Source organism: Oncorhynchus tshawytscha, linkage group LG25, assembly GCF_018296145.1.
Source record: "Oncorhynchus tshawytscha isolate Ot180627B linkage group LG25, Otsh_v2.0, whole genome shotgun sequence".
NCBI lineage: Eukaryota > Metazoa > Chordata > Actinopteri > Salmoniformes > Salmonidae > Oncorhynchus > Oncorhynchus tshawytscha.
In genome coordinates this window covers 1,204,816-1,232,675 of record NC_056453.1, presented here as the reverse complement: position 1 = coordinate 1,232,675, position 27,860 = coordinate 1,204,816, and the positions used below count along the sequence as shown (strand labels likewise).

The window sequence follows — 27,860 nt, the reverse complement described above, 5'->3', positions numbered from 1 at the left end:
GCCACTCCAGGACCTTGAAATGCTTCTTACGAAGCCACTCCTTCGTTGCCCGGGCGGTGTGTTTGGGATCATTGTCATGCTGAAAGACCCAGCCACGTTTCATCTTCAATGCCCTTGCTGATGGAAGGAGGTTTTCCCTCAAAATCTCACGATACATGTCCCCATTCAATTCTTTCCTTTACACGGATCAGTCGTCCTGGTCCCTTTGCAGAAAAACAGCCACGAAGCATGATGTTTCCACCCCCATGCTTCACAGTAGGTATGGTGTTCTTTGGATGCAACTCAGCATTCTTTGTCCTCCAAACACGACAAGTTGAGTTTTTACCAAAAAGTTATATTTTGGTTTCATCTGACCATATGACATTCTCCCAATCTTCTTCTGGATCATCCAAATGCTCTCTAGCAAACTTCAGACGGGCCTGGACATGTACTGGCTTAAGCAGGGGGACACGTCTGGCACTGCAGGATTTGAGTCCCTGGCGGCGTAGTGTGTTACTGACGGTAGGCTTTGTTACTTTGGTCCCAGCTCTCTGCAGGTCATTCACTAGGTCCCCCCGTGTGGTTCTGGGATTTTTGCTCACCGTTCTTGTGATCATTTTGACCCCACGGGGTGAGATCTTGCGTGGAGCCACAGATCGAGGGAGATTATCAGTGGTCTTGCATGTCTTCCATTTCCTAATAATTGCTCCCACAGTTGATTTCTTCAAACAAAGCTGCTTACCTATTGCAGATTCAGTCTTCCCAGCCTGGTGCAGGTCTACAGTTTTGTTTCTGGTGTCCTTTGAAAGCTCTTTGATCTTGGCCATAGTGGAGTTTGGAGTGTGACTGTTTGAGGTCGTGGACAGGTGTCTTTTATACTGATAACAAGTTCAAACAGGTGCCATTAATACAGGTAACAAGTGGAGGACAGAGGAGCCTCTTAAAGAAGAAGTTACAGGTCTGTGAGAGCCAGAAATCTTGCTTGTTTGTAGGTGACCAAATACTTATTTTCCACCATAATTTGCAAATAAATACAAATCCTACAATGTGATTTTCTGGATTTTTTTTTCTCATTTTGTCTGTCATAGTTGAAGTGTACCTATGATGAAAATTACAGGCCTCTCTCATCTTTTTAAGTTGGAGAACTTGCACAATTGGTGGCTGACTAAATACTTTTTTGCCCCACTGTACATAGTTTGTGACTTCTGTATTGGTTGGTAAAATTGCATAGTCACTGTCCCACGCCAGTTCAGATCTGTGTCACTTGGAAAAGATTAACCCATGTACCCTGTGGTTGCCTTGACTAGATTCTATCTGGCTCCAAACAGTCTGGTCTTTGTTGGCTCGACTGTCTGGGAGGTATGAGTATTTGTAGATGAAAGTTGATAATTGGCGTACGTTAATATTTTAAATAGACAGATATTGAGTTTCTTAAAGAAAGGTGCAGATGGAGCCAGGTCATTAGAGGAGGTGGCTAGGGGCTAAACTAAAGGAAACACTTGTGTAAAAGAGGGATACAAAGTATTTTGAAAGCAGGTGATTCCACACGAGTATGGTTCCTGAGTTCATTAAGAAATTAACATCCCATAAAATGCCCAGTTGCCCATTATTTTGACTACCATGGCTAGACGACTACCGCCCCGTAGCACTCACTTCCGTCATCATGAAGTGCTTTGAGAGACTAGTCAAGGACCATATCAGCTCCACCCTACCTGACACCCTAGACCCACTCCAATTTGCTTACCGCCCAAATAGGTCCACAGACGATGCAATCTCAACCACACTGCACACTGCCCTAACCCATCTGGACAAGAGGAATACCTATGTGAGAATGCTGTTCATCGACTACAGCTCGGCATTCAACACCATAGTACCCTCCAAGCTCGTCATCAAGCTCGAGACCCTGGGTCTCGACCCCGCCCTGTGCAACTGGGTACTGGACTTCCTGACGGGCCGCCCCCAGGTGGTGAGGGTAGGCAACAACATCTCCACCCCGCTGATCCTCAACACTGGGGCCCCACAAGGGTGCGTTCTGAGCCCTCTCCTGTACTCCCTGTTCACCCACGACTGCGTGGCCACGCACGCCTCCAACTCAATCATCAAGTTTGCGGACGACACAACAGTGGTAGGCTTGATTACCAACAACGACGAGACGGCCTACAGGGAGGAGGTGAGGGCCCTCGGAGTGTGGTGTCAGGAAAATAACCTCACACTCAACGTCAACAAAACTAAGAAGATGATTGTGGACTTCAGGAAACAGCAGAGGGAACACCCCCCTATCCACATCGATGGAACAGTAGTGGAGAGGGTAGCAAGTTTTAAGTTCCTCGGCATACACATCACAGACAAACTGAATTGGTCCACTCACACAGACAGCATCGTGAAGAAGGCGCAGCAGCGTCTCTTCAACCTCAGGAGGCTGAAGAAATTCGGCTTGTCACCAAAAGCACTCACAAACTTCTACAGATGCACAATCGAGAGCATCCTGGCGGGCTGTATTACCGCCTGGTACGGCAACTGCTCCGCCCACAACCGTAAGGCTCTCCAGAGGGTAGTGAGGTCTGCACAACGCATCACCGGGGGCAAACTACCTGCCCTCCAGGACACCTACACCACCCGATGTTACAGGAAGGCCATAAAGATCATCAAGGACATCAACCACCCGAGCCACTGCCTGTTCACCCCGCTATCATCCAGAAGGCGAGGTCAGTACAGGTGCATCAAAGCTGGGACCGAGAGACTGAAAAACAGCTTCTATCTCAAGGCCATCAGACTGTTAAACAGCCACCACTAACATTGAGTAGCTGCTGCCAACACACTGACACTGACACTGACTCAACTCCAGCCACTTTAATAATGGGAATTAATGGGAAATGATGTAAATATATCACTAGCCACTTTAAACAATGCTACCTTATATAATGTTACTTACCCTACATTATTCATCTCATATGCATACGTATATACTGTACTCTATATCATCGACTGCATCCTTATGTAATACATGTATACATGTATATATGCCACTTTGTTTACATACTCATCTCATATGTACATACTGTACTCGATACCATCTACTGTATCTTGCCTATGCTGCTCTGTACCATCACTCATTCATATATCCTTATGTACATATTCTTTATCCCCTTACACTGTGTATAAGACAGTAGTTTTGGAATTGTTAGTTAGATTACTTGTTGGTTATTACTGCATTGTCGGAACTAGAAGCACAAGCATTTCGCTACACTCGCATTAACATCTGCTAACCATGTGTATGTGACAAATAAAATTTGATTTGATTTGGGGTTTTGATTTAGAAGAAGAGATCTCAGTGACCTTGAAAGAGGGGTCACGAAGGAGCATGTGTGTGTGTGTGTGTGTGCGTGGGTGGGTGTGCGTGTTTGCATGCGGGAAATGCTGCTCAGGTTTGAGCACTAACGTAATATCATGTGGGTAGTCACTTGCAGTGTTGGTTTTATTACATAAATACTGGATAGCAGTGGAGGCTGCTGAGGGAAGCATGGTTCAGAATAATGGCCCAAACGGAGCAAATGGAATGGCATTAAACACATGGAAAGTTGGGTTTGTGTGTTTGTGGGGGTGTATGCTTCAAGCTGGACTAAATTTCACTAACCACTGACAAAGTTTAACAACACACACAGAGACACTCACAAACACAATAACGTGGGATTCAGGGTTCGGGTTAGAGGGCGTGTTATCAACTCCTTACTTTGGTAGCCTAACATAGTATATTGGACTACTTTAATTAGATGACAACCATTTAAACTGGCACATGGCCATCTGGATCAGCACCGTGCGCCAGAAAGATGTTCAGGATATGAGGGGACATGACCGTCTGGGACATAGTCCCAAATGTCACCCTGTTCCCTACACTCTAAGAAAAAAGGGTTCCAAAAGGGTTCTTCGGCTGTCCGCATAGGAGAACCCTTTTTGGTTCCAGGTAAAAACCAATTTTGGTTCAAGGTAGAACCTTTTTGTGTTCCATGTAGAACCCTCTGTGGCAGAAGTTCTATGGAACCCAAAAGAGTTCTACCTGGAACCAAAAGGGTTCTACCTGGAACCAAAAAAGTATCTTCAAAGGGTTCTCCTATGGGGACAGCCGAAGAACCCTTTTAGGTTCTAGATAGCACCTTTTCTTCTAAGAGACCTGGGTGCTTTATGGGACATTGTCTTAAACTATGCAGCAACTAGGTATTCTAGTGGTTAGCTACTACAGTTATTTTTATCACTTTGGTGCAATTTTCACAAGTATGTGATTTCGGCACATGTGACAAATAACATTTGATTTGATTTGATTTATACAACTCCTAGTACAAAACTCAAAACAGATCATTGAAAAGGCAGTTGTTTCAAAACTCTAAGCACATTTTCAATTGACTAACACACAAAATCATACAGTCACTTTTTTTCCAAACTTAATCAGTGTTTCATCTAGAAATATGTTTTATATTGCAACACATGTTCATTTATACTGCGTGTACAAAACATTAAGAACAGCTGCTCTTCCCATGACATTGATAGACCAACCAGGTGAATCCAGGTGAAAGCTATGATCCCTTATTGATGTCACTTGTTAAATCCACTTCAATCAGTGTAGATGAAGGGGAGGAGACAAGTTAAAGAAGGATTTTTAAGCCATAGATTGTGTATGTGTGCCAAGATTGAAGTGCCTTTGAACGGGGTATGGTAGCATATGCCAGGCGCGCTGGTTTGAGTGTGTCAAGAACTGTAACACTGCTGGGTTTTTCCCACTCAACAGTTTCATGTGTGTATCAAGAATGGTCCACCACCCAAAGGACATTCCGACATCTTGACACAACTGTGGAAAGCATTGGCGTCAACATGGTTCAGCATCCCTGTGGAACGCTTTCAACACCTTGTAGCGTCCATGCCCTCAGGGAATTGAGATTGGGCAAAAGGGGGTGCAACTCAATTTATATACGCTGTTTTGTACATTCAGTGCATCTTTTGGATCAATAGTTGTGTGATGAAAGATGTCTACAAACCAAATGAATGCACAGTGAAAGGTTTTGAATGTAAGATTGGCTGCATTACAAATGTTACCAGTTGGGGGTTTTGTACTAAGAGTTTTCAAATTACCCATATAATTTAGAAAATAATACTAAAGAGATTTTTTTTTTAAATCAAAATGTAATATGCCACAGACACTGGGTCTGTTGTTTGCTTTTAGCTAGACTAAGTTTCACAACACACACACAATCAATAACTTGGAATTCAGGGTTTGGGTTATCAGTGTCACATGTTTTGAAATGGATTTCTAAGAGTTTGGGTGAGTGTATATATACTGTACAGTTTGAGAGGCACACTAGGTAGCCATTTGATAAGGCGGATCAACAATGGTAAGTAGACAAATCATTTTCGTGCCTTACCTAATACCTCATAATTAGTGGTTAAAACCTGAATGCATCATTTAAGTTCAAATCAAATCAAATGTTATTTGTCACATGCGCCGAATACAATCGGTGTAGAACTTACCGTGAAATGCTTACCTACAAGCCCTTAACCAACAATGCAGTTTTAAAAAAATAACAAAAAAAAATAACAATAAGAAATAAAAGAAACAAATAATTAAAGAGCAGCAGTAAAATAACAATAGCGAGGCTATATACAGGGGGTACCAGTACAGAGTCAATGTGGAGGCTATATACAGGGGGTACCAGTACAGAGTCAATGTGGAGGATATATACAGGGGGTACCAGTACAGAGTCAATGTGGAGGCTATATACAGGGGGTACCAGTACAGAGTCAATGTGGAGGATATATACATGGGGTACCAGTACAGAGTCAATGTGGAGGATATATACAGGGGGTACCAGTACAGAGTCAATGTGGAGGCTATATACACAGGGGTACCAGTACAGAGTCAATGTGGAGGATATATACAGGGGTACCAGTACAGAGTCAATGTGGAGGATATATACAGGGGTACCAGTACAGAGTCAATGTGGAGGATATATACAGGGGTACCGGTACAGAGTCAATGTGGAGGCTATATACAGGGGGTACCAGTACAGAGTCAATGTGGAGGCTATATACAGGGGTACCAGTACAGAGTCAATGTGGAGGCTATATACAGGGGTACCAGTACAGAGTCAATGTGGAGGCTATATACAGGGGTACCAGTACAGAGTCAATGTGGAGGCTATATACAGGGGTACCAGTACAGAGTCAATGTGGAGGCTATATACAGGGGTACCAGTACAGAGTCAATGTGGAGGCTATATACAGGGGGTACCAGTACAGAGTCAATGTGGAGGCTATATACAGGGGGTACCAGTACAGAGTCAATGTGGAGGCTATATACAGGGGTACCAGTACAGAGTCAATGTGGAGGCTATATACAGGGGTACCAGTACAGAGTCAATGTGGAGGCTATATACAGGTGGTACCAGTACAGAGTCAATGTGGAGGCTATATACAGGGGTACCAGTACAGAGTCAATGTGGAGGCTATATACAGGGGTACCAGTACAGAGTCAATGTGGAGGCTATATACAGGGGTACCGGTACAGAGTCAATGTGGAGGCTATATACAGGGGTACCAGTACAGAATCAATGTGGAGGCTATATACAGGGGTACCGGTACAGAATCAATGTGGAGGCTATATACAGGGGGTACCAGTACAGAGTCAATGTGGAGGCTATATACAGGGGTACCAGTACAGAGTCAATGTGGAGGCTATATACAGGGGTACCAGTACAGAGTCAATGTGGAGGCTATATACAGGGGTACCAGTACAGAGTCAATGTGGAGGCTATATACAGGGGTACCAGTACAGAGTCAATGTGGAGGCTATATACAGGGGTACCAGTACAGAGTCAATGTGGAGGCTATATACAGGGGTACCGGTACAGAATCAATGTGGAGGCTATATACAGGGGTACCAGTACAGAGTCAATGTGGAGGCTATATACAGGGGTACCAGTACAGAGTCAATGTGGAGGCTTTATACAGGGGGTACCAGTACAGAGTCAATGTGGAGGCTATATACAGGGGTACCAGTACAGAGTCAATGTGGAGGCTATATACAGGGGTACCAGTACAGAGTCAATGTGGAGGCTATATACAGGGGTACCAGTACAGAGTCAATGTGGAGGCTATATACAGGGGTACCAGTACAGAGTCAATGTGGAGGCTATATACAGGGGTACCAGTACAGAGTCAATGTGGAGGCTATATACAGGGGTACCGGTACAGAATCAATGTGGAGGCTATATACAGGGGGTACCGGTACAGAATCAATGTGGAGGCTATATACAGGGGTACCAGTACAGAGTCAATGTGGAGGCTATAAACAGGGGTACCAGTACAGAGTCAATGTGGAGGCTATATACAGGGGGTACCGGTACAGAGTCAATGTGGAGGCTATATACAGGGGTACCAGTACAGAGTCAATGTGGAGGCTATATACAGGGGTACCGGTACAGAGTCAATGTGGAGGCTATATACAGGGGTACCAGTACAGAGTCAATGTGGAGGCTATATACAGGGGTACCAGTACAGAGTCAATGTGGAGGCTATATACAGGGGGTACCAGTACAGAGTCAATGTGGAGGCTATATACAGGGGGTACCGGTACAGAGTCAATGTGTGGGACACTGGTTAGTCAAGGTAATTGAGGTAATATGTACATGTAGGTAGAGTTATTAAAGTGACTATGCATAGATAATTACAGAGAGTAGCAGCAGCGTCATCGATGCACTTATTGATGAAGCCAGTGACTGATGTGGTGTACTCCTCAACGCCATCGGAGGAATCCCAGAACATATTCCAGTCTGTGCTAACAAAACCGTCCTGTAGTTTAGCATCTGCTTCATCTGACCATGTGGGTATTGTAATAATAGGACATTGTAGTGACAAAAAGACATCTAAAAACATCTAAAACTGTCTCTGCTGTAATGAATTTATATTATATTTATGTATGTATGTATATTTATCATGTATTTAATGTATTTATCTTCATAGGCTCTGTGGGATCAAATGGGGCTGCTGGCAACTCTTCTCATCTTTGGTGTCTCTCTCTCCTTTGCTTCTGCAGGTAGTCTGAACTTCACTTCTGTGGTAGAATTTGTAGATAGTCAATCACTTGTGTTATTTATTCATTTCTGTGTCACTATTGTAAAGTGACTTTGGTGTTTTGAAAAGCGCTTAAAATCAAATCTATTATGATAATTGTTTAGAGAATTTAGGTGTGAGCTTAACCAAATGTGGTGCTATAAAGCTTCCCAGAACAGGGAACAGTCTAGGACGGGTACTAATACAGTTCCTAAAACTACATTTATATTCATATTCACACAATATTCACACAATGGGGGACATTTTACTCTTCTAGCATTGTGTGTGCACATTTAGATAAGGAAACTGTCGTCCTATGTTCCTGAATTGAAAATGGGTTGTTTTAATTTGCTTCAAGCAATTAATTGTCACTACACTTCCTGAATTGACTGAATAACATATGGAATTGACCCCTCAAGCCTGTGTCACTGTCACATGACTCCACACCTAGTTTCAAATACGATTTGAAATCATTTCAAATACTTTAGCTGTGTTGGATTGAGCTTGCCTGTCGCAATGGAACAAATAGAAAACTCTTGAAAGTGCAAACCCTGGCCATCTGCCACAAAGATTTCATTTGAACCCAGGCCTGCATGATTCTTCTCTCTGTCTCTCTATAGAGAGGCCCATGAGAAGATCCTTGGTGTTCCCAATGGAAACTGACAACAGCTACGTGGAGCTGGTCCCTCAGAAGGATCTTGACATGGGAGCCTTCACCCTGTGCATGCGGGTGGCCACAGAACTGGCAAAGGGTAACCGTGAGATCATCTTGTTTGCCTACCGTACACTGTACTTCGACGAGCTCAACATGTGGAGAGAAGCTGACGGCAGGTACGGTCTGTTTATGAGTGGGGAAGGGGTCTTCTTCCACCTACCTGAGCTCAACACCTTCCAGACCCACCTCTGTCTCACCTGGGACTCGAAGTCAGGTATGGCCGCGTTCCACGTAGATGGGAAGAGGAGCATTAGGAAGGTGTATAAATCAGGACACAAAGTGCAGAATGGAGGTAAGGTCATCCTGGGACAGGATCCAGACTCTTTCCTGAAGGACTTTGACAGCAAGCAGAGTTTCGTCGGAGAGATCACAGACGTCAACATGTGGGACTACGTGCTCTCCGATGCCATGATAGAGGCTTTGCATGTTGGGAAACGTATGCCCAGAGGGAACATTTTTGACTGGGAAACCATAGAGCTCATAGTCAATGGGAACGTCAAGGTGATCACTGAAGAGTTGTAAGGTGTCCCCAAGGCACCAACAACATGCTCTCCATCCAGGGGTGCTGCACTGCGGCCTGACCCTGTTCTCTGTGTGTCAGTGTGATGTACGTTATCTGAGGGAGTTAAGAAATTACAGAAAATTCATATGGAGAATAAAGTTGTATTAGTTTGAGACCCTGTCTCATCTCAACAAATATAAAGTTCCCAACGGGCACATAGCATATGTTTTTTTTTATTTGTGTGTGTGTGGGGGTGTGTGTGGGGGGTGTTGACATTTGAACACTGACGTAATCGCATAGATAAACAGCATCGGGCAATCCATTATACTGATAACAACGGGGGTGTGCAGAATTTAAAGGCAAGTCGAGACTAACTGATTCACAAATCACCTTGCATCATAAATAACTACTCAATATTATTTGCAGATCAGTCAGTCAGACACTATTTACCTATGAATAGGGTGGCAGGTAACCTACCAGTTAGAGCGGCGAGGTTGCCAGTTCGAATCCCTGGTCAATAAGAAAACTCTGGCACGAAGTGAGCTGGCAACCAGAGGGTTGCTGGTATCAGATCCTAGATGCCATTGCCTGCCCTTGAGCAAGGCACATAACCCCCCACAACAACAGTTCCACAGGTGCCCAGTGTGGCAGCTCCCTGCACCTCTCCAAAACATGTATGTGTCTATCAGAGGGGTTGGGTTAAAAGCTGAAGTAACATTTTGGTTGGACCTTGTGTGTTATTGACCAATAAAGTGATCCTAATCTTAAATCACATGTTTTATGTTCTTGAACACGGCCAGTGAGGTATAGTACTGGCAAACACACAGATGAGTTCAAGGTCGAGTTCATACTCCAGCATTTTGGATTTGAGCAAACGTTTATTTTTTTATATGAAGCTATAGTAAAGTGTCACCTTTTATTTGAGGTTATTTTCATGCATATCTGTTTTACTGTTTAGAAATGAATGCACTTTATGTATCTCGTCCCCCATTTTAAGGTGTCGTACATATTTGGACACATTCACTTATAGTACAGTCAATTTAGTCAAAAGTTTAGTATTTGGTAACATTACCAATAACAGGGGAGGTATGATATTTATGCCTCTAATTTTTCACTCATTATTCACAATTTTTTCATGATTATCCGTACTCATGGTAGCATCCAAATGAATGTGGAAGTGTTCAGAAGTGTTCATTCTTATTTACAAATAATTTATAAAAGTGACTACAAAATGACAAAATACATTATTTAACATTCATTTCTACATTTCAACATTCATTTCTGCCCAAAATAATCTGAAACCCAACCAAAACAAACTGCAAATGCATCCAACAAGTGTGTAGAGTCACAAGCTTGATGTAGTCATTGCGTGCTAGGAATATTGGACCAATACTAAACCTTTGACAAATTGACTTGATACATCAAGTGCTTTAATTTCTAAACGGTAAAACAGATAAAAAATACCCTCAAATAAAAGGTGACATTATGTACTGTCGCCTCACAAATCATTCTCAATCCAAAATGCTGGAGTATAGAGCCAAATTAAAAGTTTTAGCTTCACTGTCCATATAAATACATAGGGGAGTGTACATTACCAATTTGTCATCTGTGAAGTGTGTTGTCACATGGAAATGCATTTTAGGATTTGACTGACATTCCTACTTACGGTTCTCGTCCAGACTTCTACGTAGCGAATGTAAGTGAGGACAAAGTATAATCTGGTTCTCTGACCCTAAACATCACTCTTCAAATGACCTGAAAGTATGTCAACACGATATTTTGTTTATTTTGTAGGAGAAAAAAAAGAAGCTGTTTTCCTATCAATGCTTAGAGTTCAAATGAACACATTGCTCAGTTCATACACTACTCTGCCAAACACAATTGTACTGAAGGACGTAACCGCACAGTTTTCACAAAGCAGAGTTTGTTTCCTTCGTCCAATACATTTATTGCATAAGCACTATTATGGACTCAGGCTCTGTGTGTGGTTAATCCGACCCTCTCTGCCTAGTCAAAACCATTTTACCTGCTGTTGTTGTTCAGGTTAGTTATCATTGTTTTAGTTTACAATGGAGCCCCTAGTTCCACTCTTCATACCCCTGATACCTCCTTTGTCCCACCTCCCACACATGCGGTGACCTCACCCATTACAACCAGCATGTCTAGAGATACAACCTCTCTTATCATCACCCAGTGCCTGGGCTTACCTCCGCTTTACCCGCACCCCACCATACCCCTGTCTGCGCATTATGCCCTGAATATATTCTACCATGCCCAGAAATCTTCTCCTTTTATTCTTTGTCCCCAACGCTGTAGGCGGCCAGTTTTGATAGCCTTTAGCAGCACCCTCATACTACTCCTCCTCTGTTCCGTGGGTGATGTGGAGGTAAACCCAGGCCCTGCATGTCCCCAGGCACCCTCATTTGTTGACTTCTGTGATCGAAAAAGCCTTGGTTTCATGCATGTCAACATCAGAAGCCTCCTCCCTAAGTTTGTTTTACTCACTGCTTTAGCACACTCTGCTAACCCTGATGTCCTTGCCGTGTCTGAATCCTGGCTCAGGAAGGCCACCAAAAATTCTGAGATTTCCATACCCAACTATAACATTTTCCGTCAAGATAGAACTGCCAAAGGGGGAGGAGTTGCAGTCTACTGCAGAGATAACCTGCAAAGTAATGTCATACTTTCCAGGTCCATACCCAAACAGTTCGAACTACTAATTTTAAAAATTTCTCTCTCCAGAAATAAGTCTCTCACTGTTGCCGCCTGCTATCGACCCCCCTCCGCTCAAAGCTGTGCCCTGGACACCATTTGTGAATTGATCGCCCCCCATCTAGCTTCAGAGTTTGTTCTGTTAGGTGACCTAAACTGGGATATGCTTAACACCCCAGCAGTCCTACAATCTAAGCTAGATGCCCTCAATCTCACACAAATCATCAAGGAACCCACCAGGTACAACCCTAAATCTGTAAACAAGGGCACCCTCATAGACGTCATCCTGACCAACTGGCCCTCCAAATACACCTCCGCTGTCTTCAACCAGGATCTCAGCGATCACTGCCTCATTGCCTGTATCCGCTACGGATCCCAGTCAAACGACCACTCCTCATCACTGTCAAAAGCTCCCTAAAACACTTCTGTGAGCAGGCCTTTCTAATCGACCTGGCCCGGGTATCCTGGAAGGATATTGACCTCATCCCATCAGTTGAGGATGCCTGGTCATTCTTTAAAAGTAACTTCCTCACCATTTTAGATAAGCATGCTCCGTTCAAAAAATGCAGAACTAAGAACAGATATAGCCCTTGGTTCACTCCAGACCTGACTGCCCTCGACTAGCACAAAAACATCCTGTGGCGGACTGCAACAGCATTGAATAGTCCCCACGATATGCAACTGTTCAGGGAAGTCAGGAACCAATACACGCAGTCAGTCAGGAAAGCAAAGGCCAGCTTCTTCAGGCAGAACTTTGCATCCTGTAGCTCTAACTCCAAAAAGTTCTGGGACACTGTGAAGTCAATGGAGAACAAGAGCACCTCCTCCCAGCTGCCCACTGCACTGAGGCTAGGTAACACGGTCACCACCGATAAATCCATGATTATCGAAAACTTCAACAAGCATTTCTCAACGGCTGGCCATGCCTTCCTCCTGGCTACTCCAACCTCGGCCAACAGCTCCACCCCCACCCCCCCTTCCCCCGCAGCTACTCGCCCAAGCCTCCCAGCTTCTCCTTTACCCAACTCCAGATAGCAGATGTTCTGAAAGAGCTGCAAAACCTGGACCCGTACAAATCAGCTGGGCTTGAAAATCTGGACCCTCTATTTCTGAAACTATCCGCCGCCATTGTCGCAACCCCTATTACCAGCCTGTTCAACCTCTCTTTCATATCGTCTGAGATCCCCAAGGATTGGAAAGCTGCCGCAGTCATCCCCCTCTTCAAAGGGGGAGACACCCTGGACCCAAACTCTTACAGACCTATATCCATCCTGCCCTGCCTATCTAAGGTCTTCGAAAGCCAAGTCAACAAACAGGTCACTGACCATCTCGAATCCCACCGTACCTTCTCCGCTGTGCAATCTGGTTTCTGAGCCGGTCACGGGTGCACCTCAGCCACGCTCAAGGTACTAAACGATATCATAACCGCCATCGATAAAAGACAGTACTGTGCAGCCGTCTTCATCGACCTTGCCAAGGCTTTCGACTCTGTCAATCACCATATTCTTATCGGCAGACTCAGTAGCCTCGGTTTTTCTGATGACTGCCTTGCCTGGTTCACCAACTACTTTGCAGACAGAGTTCAGTGTGTCAAATCGGAGGGCATGCTGTCCGGTCCTCTGGCAGTCTCTATGGGGGTGCCACAGGGTTCAATTCTCGGGCCGACTCTTTCCTCTGTATATATCAATGATGTTGCTCTTGCTGCGGGCGATTCCCTGATCCACCTCTACGCAGACGACACCATTCTGTATACTTCCGGCCCGTCCTTGGACACTGTGCTATCTAACCTCCAAACGAGCTTCAATGCCATACAACACTCCTTCCGTGGCCTCCAACTTCTCTTAAACGCTAGTAAAACCAAATGCATGCTTTTCAACCGTTCGCTGCCTGCACCCGTACGCCCGACTAGCATCACCACCCTGGATGGTTCCGACCTAGAATATGTGGACATCTATAAGTACCTAGGTGTCTGGCTAGACTGTAAACTCTCCTTCCAGACTCACATCAAACATCTCCAATCTAAAATCAAATCTAGAGTCGGCATTCTATTCCGCAACAAAGCCTCCTTCACTCACGCCGCCAAACTTACCCTAGTAAAACTGACTATCCTACCGATCCTCGACTTTGGCGTTGTCATCTACAAAATAGCTTCCAACACTCTACTCAGCAAACTGGATGCAGTTTATCACAGTGCCATCCGTTTTGTTACAAAAGCACCTTATACCACCCACCACTGCGAACGGTATGCTCTAGTCGGCTGGCCCTCGCTACATATTCGTCGCCAGACCCACTGGCTCCAGGTCATCTACAAGTCCATGCTAGGTAAAGCTCCAGCTTATCTCAGTGCACTGGTCACGATGGCAACACCCACCCGTAGCACGCGCTCCAGCAGGTGTATCTCACTGATAATCCCTAAAGCTAACACCTCATTTGGCCGCCTTTCGTTCCAGTTCTCTGCTGCCTGTGACTGGAACGAATTGCAAAAATCGCTGAAGTTGGAGACTTTTATCTCCCTCACCAATTTCAAACATCTGCTATCTGAGCAGCTAACCGATCGCTGCAGCTGTACATAGTCTATCGGTAAATAGCCCACCCAATATTACCTACCTCATCCCCATACTGTTTTTATTTACTTTTCTGCTCTTTTGCACACCAATATCTCTACCTGTACATGACCATCTGATCATTTATCACTCCAGTGTTATCAATCTGCAAAATTGGGGCCCCACAAGGGTGCGTTCTGAGCCCTCTCCTGTACTCCCTGTTCACCCACGACTGCATGGCCACGCACACCTCCAACTCAATCATCAAGTTTGGGGACGACACAACAGTGGTAGGCTTGATTACCAACAACGACGAAATGGCCTTCAGGGAGGAGGTGAGGGCCTCAATCTGCAAAATTGTAATTATTTGCCTACCTCCTCATGCCTTTTACACACAATGTATATAGACTCTTTTTTTTCTACTGTTATTGACTTGTTAATTGTTTACTCCATGTGTAACTCTGTGTTGTCTGTTCACACTGCTAGGCTTTATCTTGGCCAGGTCGCAGTTGCAAATAAGAACTTGTTCTCAACTAGCCTACCTGGTTAAATAAAGGTGAAATAAATAAAAAATTAAAATTAAGTACTTTAAAAATATATATTACAACACTACAAAGGGCGTATTGCACCCAGAAGAAAAAGCAGTACACTTAATCCCCATTTCTTTCTTTATTTCATTACAAAAACATGTGATTTTATTGAATTGCCCATCAAAATGTTGTTCTAGAGGGGGTTAGGTCTTTATTGTAAGGGGAAAATAGCTCACACCCTCCACATGTAATTCCTTGAGAAGACAAGCATACATTACAGACTCATGATGAACATGTCAGTGAAGCCACCATCAATAAACTTCATCAAAAGGACTTCTAATCTAAATCTCTAAATCTATGGCTTACTTCTTGATGCACCTTTTGATACATAGCCATAGTAAGATGGGCACAGAGAACGTGGGAAAAAAATATCCATCTCAATTACATTTTGACACCATAAATGATGTCCAACCAAGCCAGTTGTGAAAAAAATAAAAATATGAAAAAAGGGCAAACAAAGTTACAGAAAAATGAAGTGCAAGGATGGTTCTTTCCAGTCCTCAGTAAGAGTATTGTGTCAGAGTCTGTCCGGACCCTCTACCAACACCTTGGATTATAACATTTATTATTTTCAAGTTGAAAAAGAAAAGTGAAACTGCATTTCAAATTGTCCATTGGATTCATGGTATAACCTCTGACAGTCTGATGGTTGACGGTGTCAAACAAATCCTTGAAAACCAAAAACTAAGCATCTTTAAATCTTCTTCAATCTTGTCATTTACTTGCAAGTCTGAAAGAGAAGAACATACATACATACATTAGAATGTTTGTAAGCTTTAAACAATCATCTAATTTAAAGCCTTTTACCTGAATGACAAGTCCTGGATACATGTTTAACACATCTGATGTGTTAAACTTCCTCATGCATTTCTTTACAGCATAAAGATGAAGTGTACAGGACTTTCTCAGCAACAGAACATGAACTGCAGAACAATCAGGATGACATAGGTTCATTCTGAGCTCAGCCAATAATGACACCACACATGTTGCATCTGAGAATAACTATGTACAATGGCAGGCAATATGAAGATGAATAAAATGGTGACAGACAGGATGTTAAAGGTCAAAAATCCATATTGCAATAAAGATAAAGAGCTCTAGGTTAATAACAATGTGCACCATAGCTTATTTTATTTTTATTTTTCCTTTAAACTACTACTAGTTTGATGGTTGTAGCCATCAATTGTCCCATTAACAAATAACGCATATTAGAAAATTAATTTCAAATCTCTCTAGTATAGGCTACTTATCGTAATGAAAGATATCAGCAAAATGCCTGCGATGAGTGATCGGTATGGTTGATGTCGATTATTTTTGGTTTATAGTCCCAGCTGTAAAAGGTGAGCAGATGATTTTGTGGTGGGATGAGCAAGATGCTGGCCAGAACACTAGATAGAGAGTGAGTCCTGACTGCACCACACAGCCATGCATTATACAGGGCAATGGGGATGCAGTCCATAGAGATGCCCTTACTTCAGCCTGGAAGACTGGCCCTTTGTTATTAGAAAACAGGCCTTTACCGCAGGCTCCTATACTTTGCCAACCTACTACTTTGCTCTGCAGCAATCCTGAAAAAGAGAAATGTAGCAAGGAGTACACAGGAGAGTTAAGGAGACAGGCAGTCACTATAAGAGACAGTGGCTAAAGAAAGAAAAGTCAGGCAAGCAGAAACAAGTCAAAATTAAATCCACTGACACCACATCAACCAGAAGGATCATTAGACTAGCAAATGGTTGAAAGGACTCGGTTAGAAAATGGCATGAACAAGGTGCAGTAATTCCACAGTAAAATTGGCCAATTAGACTAACGTCTTCAGCCAGTGACACATATTACCTCGGTCTCTATGGCCTTTGGAGAGAAGGTATGAGGGGAATCACCCACACGGTGCAATCTGGCCAGGCCCTCATGGTCCCAGTGGTTATACGCTCTACAGTGGAGGCTCCACTATTCTGCTAGCCTGGCACGGTCAGTGGGGGGGTCACAGGTGACACACACCAAGGGGGCAGTGCGCCACCGTAGGCTCTTACACACCCTCTCAAAGGCCCTGAAAGAATAGTCAGCCACATCTCTGACAACCAACAGAGGTCCAAAAGCCCCCCAGAGTCCATGTCATATTAAAAGCCCCCAGAGTCCATGTCATATTAAAAGCCCCCAGAGTCCATGTCATATTAAAAGCCCCCAGAGTCCATGTCATATTAAAAGCCCCCAGAGTCCATGTCATATTAAAAGCCCCCAGAGTCCATGTCATATTAAAAGCCCCCAGAGTCCATGTCATATTAAAAGCCCCCAGAGTCCATGTCATATTAAAAGCCCCCAGAGTCCATGTCATATTAAAAGCCCCCAGAGTCCATGTCATATTAAAAGCCCCCAGAGCCCTTGTCATATTAAAAGCCCCCAGAGCCCTTGTCATATTAAAAAGACATCAAACTTTCTACATGTGGTCGAGAGCTCTCCAGAAAGAAACTGACAGTCTGTGTTGCGATCGCTAACAGGAGCCATACCTAACCTCGGGCTCTACAGTGCGACCATTTTACTTGCATATGCGCCTAAATATTTGGCTGCGAAGCCTGGCATTTTTTATTTATGAGCACCAGTGTGCCTAGAGAAATGAAGGATTCTAGCTTAAGTACCTGAAACATGTTTAATTGTGCTCCTAAATTTCTTACTGTGCGCCAACATTTTTCTAATTTTCACACGTGCTCCTTGTAAAAAAGGTCAGCGTAGAGCTCTGGCCATACCTCTTCACTGCTTTCTGGGCCAACATGCGGTTTCCAGCCAGGAAGGTAAGACTGCCAATGATAGCCAGGTACTTGAGGGTCTGGAACATGTTGAGGTGAGTCCAGTAGACGTACATCAGACCCAGCATGCCTGGAACAACAAGAACAGAGTAAAGGTGATCAACTAGGAAAAAGATATACACAGCCTTCAAAAAGTTCACACCCCTTGACTGTTTACACATTGTTGCGTTACAGCTTGAATAATCTAAATTGTTTTAATTAAGATTGTCACAATCCCCCATAATGTGAAAGTGGAAATGTTCGTTGAACATTTTCAAAATGAATAAACAATTAAAAGCTGAAATGTCTTGAGTCATTAATTATTATTATATAGAGGAATGAAACTGCTCAGGGATTTCACCATGTGGCCAATGGTGATTTTAAAACAGAGTTTAATGGTTGTGATATGAGAAAACTGAGGGTGGAACAACACTGCAGTTACTCCACAATACTAACCTAAATGACAAAGTGAAGAGAAGGAAGCCTGTATAGAATAGAACATATTCCAAAACATGCATCCTGTTCGCAACAAGGCACTTAAGTAATACTGCAAAGAAAATTGGGCAAAGAAATAAACTTTTTGTCCTGAATACAATGAGTTATGTTTTGGGCAAATCCAACACAAAACATCCCTGAGTACCACTCAAGCATGGTGGTAACCGCATCATGTTATGGGTATACTTGTCATTGGCAAGGACTAAGGATTTTTTGGGGGGGGAAATAAACAGAATACAGCTAAGCACAGCCAAAATCCTAGAGGAAAATGTTATTTCCAACAGACACTGGGAGACGAATTCACCGCTCAGCAGGACAATAACCTAAAACACAAGGCAAAATCTACACTGGAGTTGCTTACCAAGACAACATTGAACTTTCCCGAGTGAATAGTTAGTTTTGACTTAAAACTACAGCAAGACATTAAAATGGCTTCCTAGCAACGATCAAAAACCAACTTGACAGAGCTTGAAGTTTTTTTAATAATAAAAAAGGGCAAATATTGTACAATCCAGGTGTGTAAATTGCTTAAGAGACTTACACAAAAAGACTCTCAGCTGTAATCACTGCCAAATGTGTTTCTAACATGTATTGTCTCGGAGTGAATACTTATCTAATCAAGATATATTAGTGATTTTTAAAAAGTATATAATTTTTCCTTTCACATTGCAGATTCTTTTTTGTAGATTGTTGACCAAAAATGTAAATTAAATCCATTTGAATCCCACCTTGTAACAACAAAATGTGGAAAAAGTGAAGGGGTGTAAATACTTTCTGAAGGCACTGTATCTGTGGAGTGACAATGCCAGTAGTTCCCATTGTAACCCTAGACTCAGAACTACATCATTGCTCAGTACTCACATGCGTGGCCCACATGGAAGAGCACAGAGCTGGGGGAGAGGCTGAAGTTTGAGATGTTGGCCCCGAGTTTGAACCACTGAACAGAGAGGGAGAGAGAAGAATAAACTATACCACAACAGTACAAAAACCACAACAGTACAAAGGGTCTGAAAATAGATTGTCCAGGTAGCACACAATGCAGTGATCCAAGCCTTACACAGCCAGGACAATGTCATCACTCAAAACTGTAAATGTCATAGAAAATACATTTTATGTCATACAGCATTGCTATTGCAATTTCAAATTAAAATCAGTGTTCAGTTAAATCAAAAACCTAGGTTCATTCAGGATGTACCAAGGCTTTATTCTAAGCCTGGGTAAATACAAAACATTCAGACTGAATAGAGGCAGATTTGAACCCTTTCTAAAAGGTTACCATTGAACAAACCAAACATAGAGAAGTAAAGCGAGCCTCACCAGAATAAGGAGCAGGAGGAACGGAGAGAGGACGAGGGCTGTGAAGGTGTTAGACACCACCGTGGGTGGCTTCTTCTCAGGCTCCCGGAACAAGTGCTACAGAGGAGGAGAACATCATTCAAGTCCAGTTATTTATCCATTTATTATACAACGGGTGGGTCTAATCCTGAATGCTGATTGGTTAAAACTGCATAGCAGCCGGTGTCTATTCCACAAGTTACCACCAGCTAAATCTATGAAGTTAAAATGCCTATTTACTGTGTTCCATTTGACTACACAATTGCCCAGCAATTTATAAACTTGATCTCCACTATAAAAAGCATCTAAACATTAGCTCACATTTCTTTTAGAGTAATATTTAGCTTTCAACAACCAAGCTTTGTATAAACCTTGCTGTCTGTCTCTCCGACATTTCCAACATTGTTTCAATATTCAAAATCGATCTCCAGCTGTCCCATAGTAATGAATGTGTCGGGAGTCGGGATGAGACAGACAGGAAGGGAGCTTTTCTCAGCCAGTCAATCATGAATCAGCATCATTTTTATGGATATATACACAAAGAAATGTCAATTGAAAAAAGATCAAACTAAACAATGTACAGCTAGTTTGCAGTCATTCCAGTTTCAGTTCGAAGTTGGCTGTGTTGTTGACTAGCTCCTCTAAACAAGTGTTCTGATGAGTGAGCACATTTTCTATGCGCGCCTCATTAGCTCATTGTTATGGATGTGTCCAGATAAATGGCATTAGAAACAGCTTAAACAAATGCAGCTACTCTGTTATTCTGTTTTTTTGACGTGACTAAGTTAGCCCTGGTTTGCTAGCTAGCAAGTAATGGATAATTACATTGCCAGCCAGTGTGGAAATAGAACATTTAGAACAAACAACTGGGTTGCGTCCATAGATACAGAACAAAAAGACTGAACGACTGGGTCGCGTCTCTAGCAACTGAACCGATAGAACAAATGACCAGCCGGCTTGGGTAGCAACCCTAGATTTGCGTTGGGCCTAAATCTTGTGGAGGGATAAAATATTATGAATAAATTCATCAAAATAATGTTAATGAAAATATGCCAATCAGTATTTGAATATGTTGTATCAAAGTGATAATGCCCTCGAAGCCAGTGTTTGGAGTATATATATTATTGGCACAGTTTGCCAATATATCAAAACACCAGCTTCTCTGGCATTATCACTTAACTAGTTTATCTATCAGCGACTATGCACCCGAGTTAAATTTATCTTATCTTCATTAGTCATTTCAAGTTATGACTAGTAGCCTCAAGAGTAGCGAAACAAAATGTTACATAACTCATCACAATGTTCAATTATATGCAAGTGTTTGGCTTGTTGTTAACCTGAATATCTGGTTTGGGCATGTAAAGGGTCTTGGACTGGATGGCTGCTGGGGCCTCCTCATCAAGGAACTTCAGGACAACATCAGCCACGTTCCACAGAATGGGGTTCTCCAAGGTGGCATCTCCCACGATGAGGTGGAGGACATAGGTCCCAGACATGGAGTCAAACTCAGACTTCCTCTCTGCGGTGTCCAGCTCAAACTTATAAAGGTTCTTACTGTCCGGCTCAGCAACAAACACAACCTCCTGGCCAGTTTTCTGATTGTGAAACCTCACAAAGGTCTGTAAAGAAAAACAAAATACCCTCAAGAGGTGTAGCACAATGCAATGTTGACAGAATGAGAGCAGGAACATAAAAATGTTAACACAGAAAAAGCTAAATACCTGGTGGGGAGTGAGCTCTACTCCAGTGTTGGCATCCACTAACTGGAAATTCATGGCAAAGTTCTGATGGCTGTCTGCAGTAAAGGAGCCCTTGGCCTTGAAGGGATAGTCCACCCTGAAAATGACATACTTTAGATTTATTTTGTGTGGCTATGGGTAAGGACAACCTCTGTGTTATGGGTCTCACAAGGGAAGTATTAAAATGCCTTCATATACATGATTGGGCTCTCTGACCTGGATGTTTTGGTGCCGATGCTCTGGTCCTTATCCACTACAGACAGGTCCATATTAGTGACGGCTACCTCAGTGGACACCTTTACTTTCAGCTGAAGGCAGGTGGAGAGAGAGAAATGAAGGAATAAAATGGAACTCATATGAAGAAATTCAAATGAAGCAGAGTGATTGTCACATGTATGGTGAGTCAGAGAAAGCTAAAGTAAATGCTAGAGGTTAGTTTTCATACCTGGTCAAGTAATATAAAAGGTTATGTACGCTAATGGAAAAGGCTACTTTGTAGGAATAACCTTCCTTGGCAAGCACAATGAACTGCTAACCTTCTGACCAATCCCAAAGAGGCAACTCTGACTTAACTTCCAACAACATTTAGACTAATTGATGGTTCTCAAAACAACAAATCCAAAACTATAGACCTTCTTTACTTGGCATTGTGTGTACCATGCCCCCATTTAAGAAAATACTAAACTACCAAATACTATATAGAAGATGTTTATGTTACATCTATGTGGGTATCAAATGATTCCCAATAAATGTCTTTTGAATAAAAGACGAGCTCACCTCAACCTGATTGGCAACCAATCGGCTGTCCCCGGTGACAGCCACAGTAAACTGGTAATATCCACTGGCTGGCTGGCTAGCCATAAAGTTAAGTTCAAAAATGCCACTGTAAAACAGTTGGACATAATTATTAAACACTACAACGCTGACATACAAATAACATGCATGAACAGCAGAGATATTTCCTTGACTGCAAAGATTTGATTAAAGCTTGGATTCTATAACACTCAATATTAATCTACACAAAATTATTGCCCAGACAAATTCAAAAATCAGTCTGTCTACCATACTTACTCTCTGAGGGAGAAAGGTGCCTGGCTGAGTACAACACTCTTAGAGGCAACAGCTTGTGCAGATTCCACCAGCAGATTGGCTGAGGCAAGAGGATTGGACAGGATGTCTGTCACCACAAGCTGTGGGTAAAGACAAGGAGGCAGATAAAGGGTCAGTGAAAAGAAAATGGGGTGGAGACCCTTACCCAGTGGTGGACTAGCAAGGGCACTGAACAAGGTCCACTAGGGTTCATGTCAACAAGGTTAGGGCTCAAGTAAGAAACACTATTCATGTGACATCCTTCAAACGTGTTTCCAATTGATGACATCTAAATCATAAACTTAAAAAAATAAAAAAACTTTTAAAAATGTTTTAATGTCACTGGATGATAAACACTGCAGTAGTAGAGGAGAGCATACATGCAGGATTGGCTGGCTGTGGGAGACTGTTGCAGGCCCCTGGGTACTGACGATGACTGGCACGTGGAAGCGGTTGCTGGAGAGAGCTGCAGCAGCACAGGCTACACTGAACGCCTCAGACCGGGAATCCCAGGACTTCTTACTGAACACAGAGTTCACCAGCTGGATCACCTGGTCCTGTGGGGATAAAAGCTCACATTTATAGTAATCTGATAAGATAGCTGGGGTATCAAGTTTTATTGTCACGTGCACAAGTACACTGAAAATCCTTTCTTGCTTGCTCTTTCCCAACAATGCAGTAATCGATATCAGTAGTACTATTTGTTATGTAAAAGTCAAGTAGAACAAAAAAGACACGAGAAACATAAAATAAACACGAGAAAGTAAGCAAGCTACTCTGGAGTTCCATTCCAGAGATCTAATACAGAACACATGATCGGGAAAAAGTCACACCGCCTCATGCAACCTGCGTCCCTTCTACCACCCACATAAATGGTGACAGCAGGTTACCTCTTTCAGAGGAGGCTCCGTGTCCGCATGGTCTGACAGTGTGTAGGCTGCTGTCACAAAGAGGGCGGTCGCCTCAAGTCCCTCCTCAAACTGGAGGTACACTCCACCCAAGTCATCCAATCGTGCTGCCAGATCCTTACGAGGGAGAGAAAGGTTCAAATACAACATCTCTGCTTGAGAAACCAGTTCGCATGTAGGAAATTTGCAACTTTGCAAAGTAATTCATCTGACTAAACCTGTAGCACAGCACCACCTAGTGGACTTGTGAAACTCACCTCAATCTCCTCCAGGATTCCTCCAAGCTCAGCCTGCTGGGAGAGACGGGTGGCAGTCTGGAGTGCAGTAGTGATCCTGTACAGAGAGACAAGAAAAAAACCAGTCCCTTTACTATGGCAAAACGGTGTCAAGTCTTTAGATCAATGGCCATAGGAATGCGTTATCTGTTCAAAAGCAAAGTTTGTTAGAAAGGACAAAGTAACAATGAAGTTCAAAAACCCAAATGATCAAAGAAACGATTCAGCAGCAAGTCTGTTCAATCTGCCAGGCCAGCGGGTATTACTCACGCCAAGACGTTGTCCTCCTTGGCAATACGGGCGACGAGGGCAGCGACGACTTCCTGTGAAGCCAGAGGAAGCCCCAGGGAACTGAGGGCGCTGACAGCTCTGAAGATCTGTGTTACTGTAGAGTCCTCGCTGACTGCTGCCAGAAGGATGTCACGGGTCTCGTTGGATACTGGCATCTAAATAAGTCATTCATAAAGAGGGAGAACACAGAGCTAAGCAAGGACTTCACTGGCAGAGCATCCAAAACCACCATCATAAATGTTGACTTAATTCCATGCAAGCCACCATTTATGTTACTGGAAGAGCAAATTACATGTTTTTTTTGTCATACATAAGTAAGCTCCCTATAGGACTACTTACCTCACAGTCTGCGATGGCCTGACTGGCCTCAGCAGCGAAGAAGAGGGAGTCGACACTCATGGGGTCCAATTGGGCCTTCAGAAACTGACAAGAATCCTGCAAAATAAAAAACAAGGATTTAATAAGGCAACAAGCTGTACAGTAAAACACATCGGTAAACATTGTGGTGATTATAGAAGTGAATAGCCTGAGGTAACTAAACATGCCATAGCCTACATGTTTTGGATACAACAATCAAGCCTCTTTCCTTCAATAATTAGAAGCTCATTTTCTTACATTTTCATCAGCAACTGAGGCTCCAAGCTTGCTCAAACCAACGATGGAGTAGTATGCTGATGCCAGGTCTGTGAAGGGTTGGCTCAGGAGGCCTTTAAGTCTCTCCACGTCTGACAGGGAGAGGTGATGGGATGGAGTCAGAGCCTGGGCCCCGAGAGCCGCGGTGAGGAGGACCAAGCAGAACACACCTGTGGGGACACATGCATGATGGTTACAGCCAGGTCAGTAGGAGAGGAAAGATTTCAACTATTTGAGTTCCCATTTTAGAAGTGTGACTTGTTTGTAGTCTCGATCATGCAACCATTGCACAGTAACCGATGCATAACACTCCCATTTCTTAACTAGAGGAACCAGCTAGAAAGCTAGCTAACCAGCTAACGTGAGCGATAGATTTTACACATCGTTGAGGAAAACTAACGTTGGGAATCATAATACAGACAACGTACACTTGTATACAGTCCAATTCATGATGATGTACATGTATAGCAATATCTAGTTAGCTACGAGTCTACGACATCCTAGCTACCTGCTAACGTTAGCTTCCACATTGGTCCTGTCACTCCAGCCTGGAGTCCAGGCGTTACATACTTGCACGCACCATTTGTAGACTTTGGCAAAATCAGCGCTAGACTATATTACTACATATGGGTGGCAACTAGTAATAAGAAGTTTACTTCGATCGTATTTAGAAAAAAAACGCTTTATACTTACGAGGCTGGGCCATGTCCACTCCAATGATGTATAGATAGATCATTGGCTCACTCTTGTCGTCTAATGTATCGTCACCTAAGAGCCGCAATTGCTTCCGGGTTCCAAGCCTTGGAGACTACAATTTCAAAGACATGGGGTGGTAATTGCATTTTCAGACTTGGTATGTGTTATTATTAAACAACCACCTATTACACAACGTATTATTTCCCAAATATATTACAATAAAATAACATTTTAAAATCATATGTCTTCAGATGCTGTTTTATGAAATGCCAAATCTGACAGCTAGTGTCGTTACCCCTATTCGTATAATTGGTTACAACTAACTGCTGCAAATGAATGAACGCGTTCTGATATCAGAACCAGAGGGTTGTTGGACATGTCGGAAATGTGGGCCAGAATAACAAAACAAAAAAATGTAGATCAAATGATCGGGTAAAATCTGTGCAAATATTATACATTTACATTCACATTCTATTTCAGTGCCTTTCAAACGTTACCGGGCTCATGTGACTGCCCCTCAACACAAAAAGGGGCAGGTTCACATAAGCATTGTGTCCGTTTTTCATTGGTCCTCATCAAGAAACAAACCACACTCAAAATTCCTAATCTGGCCCATCTTTGATTAATCACGAAATCAATAGCTCACCAACCGATTAAGTCAATAAAAAGACAACATACATTTAATATTTTTCAATCACACATTGCAAATGCACAGGGAATTTTACAAACTGTTCATATAATTTAATATTTTTAGTTTGTTTACATTAGTAAAAAAAACGAGATTCTCATACATTTTGTTATCTGCACAAAACATTATCAGGTTTCAGTAGAAAAATCCTGTACCTCTTAACATTTTGGACATGAGAATAGGACAACCCGAGTGTATGATTCTTCTATGGTGATGCATATTCACGTCACATGCTTCTCCTCTTAACATAGTATGTAAAAATAGATCATTGGAAACAAACATTTCTGCAACCTCACCAACCATCTGTTCACTTGTGTGAGTCAATTGTTTAGATTCATTATTGATTGATCAGGTAATCAAACGCAACCATGACAAACACAGTTACAAACAACTCCAATACTGATAGATGTAAGTGCAAAATGACATGTGAACTTTAGATATCAAAAGGAAAACATTTAGACCTTTCTATTACATTTGAGTATGACAAATTTGATATAAATGTGGATTAAATTGTTTTTGTACAGTGTTATTAAGACCTTTACGAGAGAACGATGTGTGTAGATTCAAACTGCATTACATTTGAAACACTTATATACCCATAAAGTTGCCCTACAATACAATTCTTTCCATATTTACAAGTATCCAGGACTGAGAAAACATTACTTCAGTTGAGCACGCTCAACACAGCACAAGATCAATTTTTTTACAAAATGTTGTTTTAGAAACCTAAAACCATGCTATCATCGATACCAACACAATCCAGGCTGGGTTTACTCAGGCAGCCCAAATATCAGAATTGGGCTGCCTGTGTAAATGCTGCCTAAGTTTGGGAAGAGACGCATTGAAACATGTTTACCATGTTTAATCCATAAGAGTCTAAGCTGGGGTGTATTTAACCCTTTATTTTAAAAGGCACTAAACTATCTCCATATATACAGTGCATTTGGAAAGTATTCAGACCCCTTCCCTTTTCCCACATTTTGTTACGTTATAGTCTTATTCTAAAATAGATTAAATAAAAATCTAAATCTACACACAATACCCCATAACGACAAGAGAAGAGATTTTTAGATTTTTTTTGCAATTGTATTAAAAATAAAAACAGATACCTTATTTACATAAGTATTCAGACCAGCTCAGAGACAGGATTGTGTTAAGGCACAGATCTGGGGAAGGGTACCAAAAACTTTGTGCATCATTGAAGGTCCCCACCAAGAACCACCAAGACTCTTGCTACAGCAGGCTCCCCGGCCAAACTGAGCAATCAGGGGAGAAGGGCCTTGGTCAGGGAGGTGACCAAGAACCTGATGGTCACTCTGAAAGAGCTCCAGAGTTCCTCTGTAGAGATGGGGGAATCTTCCAGAAGGACTAACATCTCTGCAACACTCCACCAATCAGGCCTTTATGGTAGAGTGGCCAGACAGAAGCCACTCCTCAGTAAAAGGCACATGACAGCCTGCTTGGAGTATGCCAAAAGGCACGTAAAGGACTATCAGACCATGAGAAACACAATTCTCGTCTGATGAAACCAGAATGAACACTTTGGCCTAAATGGCAAGCATCACGTCTGGAGGAAACCTGGTATCATCCCTACAGTGAAGTATGGTGGTAGCAGCATCATGCTGTAGGGGTGTTTTTCAGCAGCAGGGACTGGGAGACTAGTCAGGATCAAGGCGAAAGATGAACGGAACAAAGTACAAAGAGATCCTTGATGAAAACCTGCTCCAGAGCACTCAGGACCTCAGACTGAGGCGAAGGTTCACTTTCCAACAGGACAACGACCCCTGACAATGACC

General features: G+C 42.8%; 3 protein-coding genes across 6 annotated transcripts in view; 2 read left to right on the top strand and 1 right to left on the bottom strand.

The window, feature by feature from the left end:
* ccdc186 (coiled-coil domain-containing protein 186) overlaps positions 1-27,860 on the top strand; it is a 1,196,038-nt gene that overhangs the window by 897,278 nt on the left and 270,900 nt on the right. The window lies entirely within an intron of this gene.
* On the top strand, positions 5,260-10,062 carry LOC112220509 (pentraxin fusion protein). The gene is made up of 3 exons (XM_024382375.2): positions 5,260-5,360; positions 7,987-8,059; positions 8,697-10,062. Exons 1-3 carry the CDS (start codon positions 5,358-5,360, stop codon positions 9,311-9,313), a joined length of 693 nt encoding a protein of 230 aa, XP_024238143.1. The 5' UTR covers positions 5,260-5,357; the 3' UTR covers positions 9,314-10,062.
* Positions 15,205-25,884, bottom strand: LOC112220520 (dolichyl-diphosphooligosaccharide--protein glycosyltransferase subunit 2). Of its 3 annotated transcripts, none has more exons than XM_024382388.2 (17): positions 25,874-25,884; positions 25,374-25,488; positions 24,663-24,850; positions 24,387-24,482; positions 24,027-24,202; positions 23,739-23,814; positions 23,464-23,598; positions 22,954-23,130; positions 22,556-22,674; positions 22,262-22,367; positions 21,701-21,792; positions 21,467-21,581; positions 21,083-21,364; positions 19,728-19,823; positions 19,272-19,347; positions 17,877-18,006; positions 15,205-15,868 (listed from the first exon to the last, which is right to left on the bottom strand). In XM_024382388.2, exons 1-17 carry the CDS (start codon positions 25,880-25,882, stop codon positions 15,853-15,855), a joined length of 2,004 nt encoding a protein of 667 aa, XP_024238156.1. In that variant the 5' UTR covers positions 25,883-25,884; the 3' UTR covers positions 15,205-15,852. The 3 variants fall into 3 exon arrangements, with proteins under 3 accessions (XP_024238156.1, XP_024238150.1, XP_024238161.1); XM_024382382.2 differs by lacking the exon at positions 25,874-25,884 and adding an exon at positions 25,701-25,769; XM_024382393.2 differs by lacking the exons at positions 25,374-25,488; positions 25,874-25,884 and adding an exon at positions 25,189-25,318.